This window comes from Gymnoscopelus braueri, assembly GCF_963280865.1.
Source record: "Gymnoscopelus braueri genome assembly, chromosome: 4".
Classification (NCBI taxonomy): Eukaryota; Metazoa; Chordata; class Actinopteri; order Myctophiformes; family Myctophidae; genus Gymnoscopelus; species Gymnoscopelus braueri.
In genome coordinates this window covers 9,858,685-9,868,360 of record NC_137605.1, presented here as the reverse complement: position 1 = coordinate 9,868,360, position 9,676 = coordinate 9,858,685, and the positions used below count along the sequence as shown (strand labels likewise).

Sequence of the window (9,676 nt, the reverse complement as noted above, 5' to 3'; positions counted from 1 at the left end):
ATCTGTGCACGTTCGCACGCGCGTGTGTTTGTCACACAGAGACATTCATCTTTTTTTTCCTCCAAACTGTTTTCCTCGTTAAAAGTCCAGAATGTCTTCGCTGAGTCACTGTTTGTCCTTGGTTTGTATCTGCAGACCAGGGTGACATCATCACTCCGATGCTCCACCCCTCAGTCAGCCAATAATAAGAATTTGGAAATTAAAAAATCTGCCCAAAATATGGACCCCGTGTTTACTATGGTTATCATACACTAAATTGTTAAATTGCGATATTATCAAACATAAAATATCAAAAGCGGAGGTGTGAATTCCCCCCCCCCCCCAATCCCCCTTGAAAATCCAGCCCTGGTCTTGCAGAAGTGTATTTCCTTTAAATCAGGGAGCAAAAAAGCTACAATGTTCCCAAAAATGTTCCCAAAAAACGATATTCTGACTCCTCAAACTAATTTTTAACATTTTGTTTTTTTCCGCAACACACATTTCTCATCTGTTCATTATATCAATCAGATAACTCGATAAACTCAACCAATCAATAGATTTCTGTAAACAGTGTCTCTTGGCTTAAGTGTTTCTCATCGACCAGAACTCACTGTGCAAATATGGAATAATGGTGATGATGATTATCATTACAGAACCGTTTTTAAAAAAGTGACCATTACATACATGTGGTCTTAGGATGACATCATAGTGGTAGAAAAATCATAATAATCATGATCCATATAAATCTGTCCACAGTGTCCACAACCAATCTGAGCACGCTCTGTGCAGTGTCAGCTCCGAAAGGGAGGCGGGGCCAAAACCCGGCGCCAAGAAGGCTCGATCGTGATTGGAGGAGGAGGAGGAGACTGGCTCCGCCCCCTGACACGTTGCTTTGCTGAGACATCATTGGCTCTTGGTTGGCGTCCTGCGCAAGGCAGCTTGTTGCCCGGCAACAGCAACAACAACAACAACAACAACAGCCTGGCCAACCCCGACTGGCGTGTTTTGGTTTTGGAGGGAGGAGGGGCTTCATAAGAGACCGGTGACAACGGGTGAGTTGATAACGCTTGCAGTGTGTCAGGGCCTTTCAGGGCCTCTAGGCTGGGTTCTGAGCCCTGAACCAGCCTATAGATGGACTGCTCTCCTCTCCTCCTTTGTACTCCTCTCTGTCCGGTCTGTCTGTCCATCACGGCCTGGGTCTGTTTCCGACGACAGAGTCTCTCCTTCTCTCTTCTCCTGCGTCTCCTCCGCCACCTCATGCTCCTCATCCTCCACCTTCTCCTCCTCATCCTCCTTTCCGCAGCCGTGAAGTCGTTTTGCGGGAACCGGGGAGGCGGGGGTGGAGGGCGCTTCCGTTTGTATCTCTTCATGAAGTCGTTTTGCGGGAACCGGGGAGGCGGGGGTGGAGGGCGCGTCCGTTTCCGTCCAGCTCAGCCTGCGTTTCTACGAACAGACAAAAACACAAACCTTCACGTCAAACTTTGCCGTTTTATCAGCCGTTATGTGGATAGCACTGGCTGGTGCAGCCACGCAGGCCAGGCATCGAACCTGCGACGTCCTTCTCACCTTGACGGGGATGTGCCGCTGGTCCCTGTGCTTGTGAGGAGGGGCGGGGCTGGCTGGTGCGCCGCCTAGCTGCGAAAGGTCGGGGAGCGTGACTGACGACGCTGAGAGGGCGGAGTTTGTGGGCACCTGAGGAAACCACTGCTTAAGCATGGTCTCCACCTTCAGGATAGTGTTGAGATACTTCTCTCTGCAAGACAGACAGACAGAAAGACAGACAGTGAGAGAGGGAGAGAGACATGATGAGTAAAAGCTAAATCAACCAGAGACTTGATTGATTGATTGATTGATTGATTGATTAATTGATTGATAGATTGATAGATTGATAGATTGAGATTGATAGATTGATTGATTGATTGATTGATTGATCGGTTCAGTTCTTACCCACTGTTGGGTCGCTGTAAGACCCCAATTATCCTCTGGATTCGGTCCATGGCAACCGTCTGCTGGAGGCTGCTCAGACCTGTCAATCACAAACCACAGAGTCAGCATCTACTGATGCTATGTGTATACATGCAACCACGCACGCACATACATACGCGCGCGCGCGCACACACACACACACACACACACACACACACACACACACACACACACACACACACACACACACACACACACACACACACACACACACACACACACACACACACACACACACACACACACACAGAGACGCAGCAGACTGGATCAATAGTCTCGGTCAATACACACCACCACGGTACTGCAGCATGGACACCAACTGTACTCATATCATATTAACATTATCATAAACTATCATATCATTAAACAATGTCTGTCTGTCTGCCTGTCTGTCTGTCTGTCTGTCTGTCTGTCTGTCTGTCTGTCTGTCTGTCTGTCTGTCTGTCTGTCTGTCTGTCTGTCTGTCTGTCTGTCTGTCTGTCTGTCTGTCTATCTAGTTGCAGCTGCAGGGTGTGATGACTATATAAACTATAGGATTCTAGGTTCATTTGTTTCCCTGGCATCCTATACTTTCTAGTTTCAATTTGTATTTATTTTTATATTACATTGTTTAGACTACACTGTCTCCATGCATTTGATGTATGTGTTTACCTCGCTTACTGTAAGCTAAATGCCTAGATTGTACATTTATGAAGGTTTGATGCTCACCGCGGTCAAACCGTCCTCTCTTGAGGCCCTTCAGCAAGTCCAGCAACGGCCGAACGAAACCCTGCAACTCAGCACACTGAGGGAGAGAGAGAGAGAGAGAGAGAGAGAGAGAGAGAGAGAGAGAGAGAGAGAGAGAGAGAGAGAGAGAGAGGTTACCATTAGTATCACGTTAAGCCACTCTGTCCATATCAGATGTTTCATTGTATCTCTTCATCCGTTCTGTGGCTCTCTGTCCTTCCGTTCGATGGACGAACACAATCTGCCCAGAAGGACAGAGGGAACCATCACCAATCTATATTGTTGATTCTCACACATTTCCATGTCAAGGACCCCCCCGCCCCGAATTCATTCAATATGTAAAGACCCCCATTTGAAAATATTTTGTCCCAGGGATCCAAAGAGACAACAGTTTTCAAAAATAGACCATCTACTAGCTTGTATTGGCTATTTTCAAATAGCTGAAAGATGGGCTCAAAGGAATACTTCACCCAAAACATGACTTATTTTATATCCATTACTAACCCCATGAAGCCTTACATGGATATTTGTTTTGTTGCCAATAATAATCCAATATTTGACTAATTGTAGTTAATCAGAGACCGATCTTAACAAGAGCAATACTATATTTAAAACATTCTCTTTGAACCTGAATCAACAAAAACTCTAGGTTTTGGAGTTATTCTTTTATATAGTTTGGCATTGGTAAAACGGAACCCCCTCTTTGACCTCCACCTCCACTTTGAGAAGCAGCGATCCCTACAATATCCTAGCTCTATCACACATCAATAATATTGATCAGTGATCAATCATGTATCGGTAGGCTATACCTTCTGGGAGAACTGTAAGTCTCCGTGGGTCTTAGCGTTGTGGGTAGCCGTGTCCTTCCTCTGCTGCCCCCAGTGGTGAGTGGAGGTACTGCAGCCGCTGCCCTGCTGGCCCCTGTGGTGACCGGAGGTACTACCACCGCTGCCCTGCTGTCCCCTGTGGTGACCCGAGGTACTGCAGCCGCTGCTCTGCTGTCCCCTGTGGTGACCCGAGGTACCGCAGCCGCTGCTCTGCTGGCCCCTGTGGTGACCGGAGGTACCGCCGCCGCTGCCCTGCGACCCGTACGACCGGTCCGAGGCGCCTTCGTTGACTTCCTCCTCCTTGACCGAGACGCTGTACGCCCGCCACCCCACCCGCCCACCTCCTCTGTCCACCGCCGTCGCCCCGCCCCCTCCGCTGCTGGCTCCTCCTCCTCCGATGATGCCGGAGGAGGAGGAGGCGGGGCCGGCTGGCAGGAAGACGTCGGACTCGTCCGACTCGGCCTGCTCGGAGTCGCTGGACAACAGGAAGTTGTCGTCGGAGCTCAAGGCGTCGGAGGACGTTTGGGAGGAAGGGCTGCTCTGGGTCTGCATGGCTGCTGAGGAGACACAGCAATAATACATATGGTCAATAATACATCAATAATAATAATACATAATCAATCACTATCTGTTACTGATCACATCCAATCACTTCCAATCACTTCCAATCACTTCCAATCACTTCCAATCACTTCTAATCACATCCAATCACTTCTAATCACATCCAATCACTTCCAATCACTTCTAATCACATCCAATCACTTCCAATCACTTCCAATCACTTCCAATCACATCCGGTCCATCATACAGTCAATTACTGCAGTTGGGAAATGGAGATCAGAGTACTAGGAGGTCAAATTGGGTCATGTTGTTATGATACTAGGAGGTTATATTGGGTCGTATTGCTAGAAGGTTATGCTGGGTCATGTTGTTACGGTACTAGGTTATATTGGGTCATGTTGTTATGATACTAGCATACAGTATAGGTTATATTGGGTCATGTTGTTATGATACTAGCATACAGTATAGGTTATATAGGGTCATGTTGTTATGATACTAGCATACAGTATAGGTTATATTGGGTCATGTTGTTGTGATACTAGCATACAGTATAGGTTATATTGGGTCATGTTGTTGTGATACTAGCATACAGTATAGGTTATATAGGGTCATGTTGTTATGATACTAGCATACAGTATAGGTTATATTGGGTCATGTTGTTGTGATACTAGCATACAGTATAGGTTATATTGGGTCATGTTGTTATGATACTAGCATACAGTATAGGTTATATTGGGTCATGTTGTTGTGATACTAGCATACAGTATAGGTTATATTGGGTCATGTTGTTATGATACTAGCATACAGTATAGGTTATATTGGGTCATGTTGTTGTGATACTAGCATACAGTATAGGTTATATAGGGTCATGTTGTTATGATACTAGCATACAGTATAGGTTATATTGGGTCATGTTGTTGTGATACTAGCATACAGTATAGGTTATATTGGGTCATGTTGTTATGGTATTCTGTAGCAAGTGAAATTGGGTCGTGTTGCAATGATACTAGGAGGTTATATTGAGTCATGTTGTTATGGTAATAGGAGGTTAAATTGGGTCGTGTTGCTGGAAGGTTAAGTTGGGTCGTGTTGCTATGATACTAGGAGGTTAAACTGGGTCGTGTTGCTATGATACTATGAGGTTAAACTGGGTCGTGGTGGTGCAGAGAGAGGGAGAGGGAGGGAGAGAGAGAGAGAGAGAGAGAGAGAGAGAGAGAGAGAGAGAGAGAGAGAGAGAGAGAGAGAGAGAGAGAGAGAGAGAGAGGTGACAACAGAAGCACCAAGAAGAAATGCCAACTTTTTAGCATTAGCAACTAAAACGACAATTTCTCATTGTTATAAGATTCAAGATGCAAGAGGTTTTATTGTTCATAATGTTCCACAGTCTGAACAGTAAACATACAATATACAATAAAAACGAGGTACTGTAGATTGCAAGTAGGTAATAACCTTTATAATACATGAGTCCTAAGTAGCATCACAGTAATTGGTGTATTGACTGGCAATAGCCTGACATATAATACAATATAATATAATGTAACAGGGCATTTTCCCTGTTACACTGGTAGGATATATTAATGTCTATACATTGCATTCTATACAGAATATAGACATGATATAAATGGCTGAATACAATATCAACAAGGATATGCAGAATAGTGTTTGTATAAAGAGTGTATACGTCAGTGCAAATAGCAGTAAATATGATGTGGTAAACTTGTAGCTTTGCAATCCAAAGCATGTGCAATGTGTGCAGGAGACGTGCACATATAGCCTATATGAATAATTGGACCTTTAAAGGTCTGTAACTCTGAGAGTGCCGTGGCCTATATATGCATATCAAAGCCAGGGGTCCTTGAGAACCCACTGGTAATAGTAGTAGTGGAAATTAAGCCCCAGTTTGAAATGGAGGTTTTTGGTGTGTGTGTGTGTGTGTGTGTGTGTGTGTGTGTGTGTGTGTGTGTGTGTGTGTGTGTGTGTGTGTGTGTGTGTGTGTGTGTGTGTGTGTGTGTGTGTGTGTGTGTGTGTGTGTGTGTGTGCACACCCAGTGTCCTAGTTTAACTGGCTATAGACTGGGATGGGGGGGGGTGGAGTGTGCATAAAATGTCTGCGGAAGAGGGGAGAGAGAGAAATAGAGAACGAGAGAGAGACTACTAAAGACAGACAGACAGACAGACAGACAGACAGACAGACAGACAGACAGACAGACAGACAGACAGACAGACAGACAGACAGACAGACAGACAGACAGACAGACAGACAGACAGACAGACAGACAGACAGACAGACAGAGAGACAGAGAGAGAGAAGGAGAGAGACAGAGAGAGATTTGGAGGGAGGAAGGGAGGGAGAGAACTAGAGAGGGGGAAGGGTGCTCTAGAGCAGGCAGCAGTGGAATCAGAAAAAAGGCAGGCGCTCTCTCTCTCTCACTCACTCACACTCACACACACACACACACACACACACACACACACACACACACACACACACACACACACACACACACACACACACACACACACACACACACACACACACACACACACACACACTGGCTGCCTTTCTGGCAGTATTATTCCTCTCCTCTCATCTATTCTCTCTCCTCTATTCCTCTCCTCTTTTCCTCTCCTCTCTTCCTTTCCTCTACTCTCCTCTCTTCCTCCCCACTCTTCCTCTCCTCTCTTCTCTTCCTCTCCTCTTTTCCTCTCCTCTCCTCAATTCCTCTTCTCTCCTCAATTCCTCTCCTCTCTTCCTCTCCTCTCTTATCTTCCTCTCTTCCTCTCCTCTCTCACTTTACCTCTCTGTCTGTCACTCTTTTCAGGTTGGCTTTACTCTGTCTCTCTCTTTCAGTCTCACACACACACACACACACACACACACACACACACACACACACACACACACACACACACACACACACACACACACACACACACACAAATAGAGACTCTATTGATTCAGCACAACATATTGGAGAACTGGTTCTTGCAAAAAAACACAACACCATTGCTTCAGCCTTCCTGAATACACCAGAGTGTGTCGACCAGTAAACTACTGACACAAAAACACACGGGCACGCTCGCGTGCGCACACACACACACACACACACACACACACACACACACACACACACACACACACACACACACACACACACACACACACACACACACACACACACACACACACACACACACACATCTATTTCTATCCTTATTACTTGTTATTCTTAATTATGTATTTGTTTTAATATTAATCATTCTTTATTATTGTTGTTGTTGTTGTTGTTGTGTATGCTGATACAATGCATTGCTGAGGTACTGAAACCAAATAATTGTACTCCCCTGTAGCCTGCCTACACATGTTGTTGAATCAACACACTGACCTGAATCACCCCTCCTTTCCCTCTCTCTCTGAGACTGTCTCTCTCTCTCTCTCTCTCTCTCTCTCTCTCTCTCTCTCTCTCTCTCTCTCTCTCTCTCTCTCTCTCTCTCTCTCACACACTCACATCACACCACACACACACCAACCACACGCCCACACACTTGCGATCCTACAAACCACTAACAACTTGGGAAAATAGGACCATAAAACTCACTTTTCCCCCCAGACCAATTTCAATAAAAAAATAGGCTTCATACAGCATATAGGCCTATATCGATAGGACCAAACACTTGAATATATAGGAATATGTTTAGCAATAAAACAAATCAAATAGAAGCCTATACTATAATATTATATTATAGCTAATAATATGGGCTACAACCATCATCATCTCAATAGAAATGCAGTGCTCTCTCTCTCTCTCTCTCTCTCTCTCTCTCTCTCTCTCTCTGACTCTCTCTGAGTCTCTCTCTCTCTCTCAATTTTCTGGCATGAGAAAACATACGTTTAAAAGCAATGCAGCAATCTCTCTCCTCCTGTACTGTGCAGAGAGGGCTTGTCATCCTTATTATCTATAGCTAGATTATCCATCTTATATCTAGCGTCCTGGCCTAGATATAAGCATGCACACAGTGTGAATCGAATGGCAGCTTGCAAAAGTAAAGATATAAAATGAAACACAATATGCCTACAATGCACAATACAATACAATACAATACAATACAATACAATACAATACAATACAATACAATACAATTACAATACAATCAGGTTTACCTGTATGAAGTAAGTCAGCATCCAGGGCTGTGTTCTGCAGTAGATAGACAGACAGACAGTATAGAAGACACTCTCACTGACAGTGACAGTCTAGCCGCTATTCTCGGTATTCTGCTGTTCAACCCTCCCCAGAAAGGAGAGCCCGGAGAGAGTAGAGCCGGCTCACACGCACCGTGCACGCCGCCACACGCACCCTCCTCCCCGACCGACCCAACACACACCAACACGCCCCTCTCACCGTGCGCGCGTCGGCTCCCTCCAGGGTTGCCAGATCGCGCGAGACAAACAGGCAAACCAGGGTCTACTATGACAACCAGCCCAGAAGAAGCGAACCCTTCGCCCTTTAATTTAAACACATAGGCTATTTGAAAATAGCTGATCTACAAGCTCACAACTCATCACATCGCGACGCGTTGAGAGCTTGTAGATCAGCTATTTTCGAAATCTTGAAGATGTGAAAAATGTGGAACATTCTAACAACACAAATATTGTATGGGGGTCCCTGGCATAAAGACATGGGGTCCGCAGACACATATATTTTAATTTGGGGGTCCTTGAGTTGAAAATGTTTGAGAACCACTGGTTTAAACAACATTAGATAACAAGCCCAAATGAGCAACTACACTTTCTTTAGAAACAAGCCCCAAAAAACCGCAAATACAAATATTTACAAGCAACTTCACAGAAAAACAAGCCCAAAGTTGCTTATAATAAGCGGACATGGCAACCCTCCTGCATGTGCGTGCGTGCTGATCCACGTGTCAGCGCATTCAGTGCGCGTGCCACTCGCGCGGTCCCATTGGCCGGCGGGGCGGGGGGCCGGCAGAGACGGGCCCGGATTGGCTCGCGCGCCGCAGCCAGTGGATGTTTTGCCGGCCGCCGATTGGACGCACATTGGGAGCCACACGCGATCGCCCCGCCCAGTCATGTGTGGCTCTCGTGTGTTGAGAGGTGGCCGAGTAAGCACGCGTGCGCCGTGCACGCACGCTGAATACGCCGGGGTAGAGCTGTGTAGTGAGTGTAGCGTGTAACTCTGTGTGTCTGAAATAATCACACACTCATGACCCCCATTCATACATGACATGACACGACACACACACACACACACACACACACACACACACACACACACACACACACACACACACACACACACACACACACAGTCACACACACACACACACACACACACACACACACACACACACACACACACACACACACACACACACACACACACTTGAATTCTTTCATTTGGATCTGCACTAAAACACCATTACGTAATAGATACAACTGGATACACATGCTTATTAACACAGAGGGAAACAGATAGCACATTGATGACTTCTCTCTCTCCCTCTCTCTCTCTCTCTCTCTCTCTCTCTCTCTCTCTCTCTCTCTCTCTCTCACTGTCGCTCAGGGGCATCTCAGGCAGT

General features: G+C 45.9%; 1 protein-coding gene across 3 annotated transcripts; it reads right to left on the bottom strand.

Annotated features, from left to right (window-relative positions):
• Window positions 1-365: 365 nt before the first annotated feature.
• Window positions 366-8,370, bottom strand: LOC308084034 (uncharacterized protein). Of its 3 annotated transcripts, none has more exons than XM_080426504.1 (6): window positions 8,241-8,370; window positions 3,501-4,075; window positions 2,674-2,749; window positions 1,927-2,005; window positions 1,546-1,732; window positions 366-1,422 (listed from the first exon to the last, which is right to left on the bottom strand). In XM_080426504.1, exons 2-6 carry the CDS (start codon window positions 4,068-4,070, stop codon window positions 1,105-1,107), a joined length of 1,230 nt encoding a protein of 409 aa, XP_080282630.1. In that variant the 5' UTR covers window positions 4,071-4,075; window positions 8,241-8,370; the 3' UTR covers window positions 366-1,104. The 3 variants fall into 3 exon arrangements, with proteins under 3 accessions (XP_080282630.1, XP_080282631.1, XP_080282629.1); XM_080426505.1 differs by having other exon boundaries at window positions 366-1,341; window positions 1,528-1,732; window positions 3,501-4,072; window positions 8,241-8,354; XM_080426503.1 differs by having other exon boundaries at window positions 3,501-4,072; window positions 8,241-8,354.
• Window positions 8,371-9,676: the final 1,306 nt, after the last annotated feature.

What these genes read in the sequence shown, in the direction of transcription:
- LOC308084034 (XM_080426504.1), bottom strand. Translation starts at nt 4,070, where the DNA reads ATGCAGACCCAGAGCAGCCCTTCCTCCCAAACGTCCTCCGACGCCTTG. An exon ending in TTACAGCGACCCAACAGTGG is followed by an intron (nt 1,733 to 1,926) that starts GTAAGAACTGAA and finishes TCTGTCTTGCAG; the next exon opens with AGAGAAGTATCTCAACACTA. An exon ending in AGCGGCACATCCCCGTCAAG is followed by an intron (nt 1,423 to 1,545) that starts GTGAGAAGGACG and finishes GTCTGTTCGTAG; the next exon opens with AAACGCAGGCTGAGCTGGAC.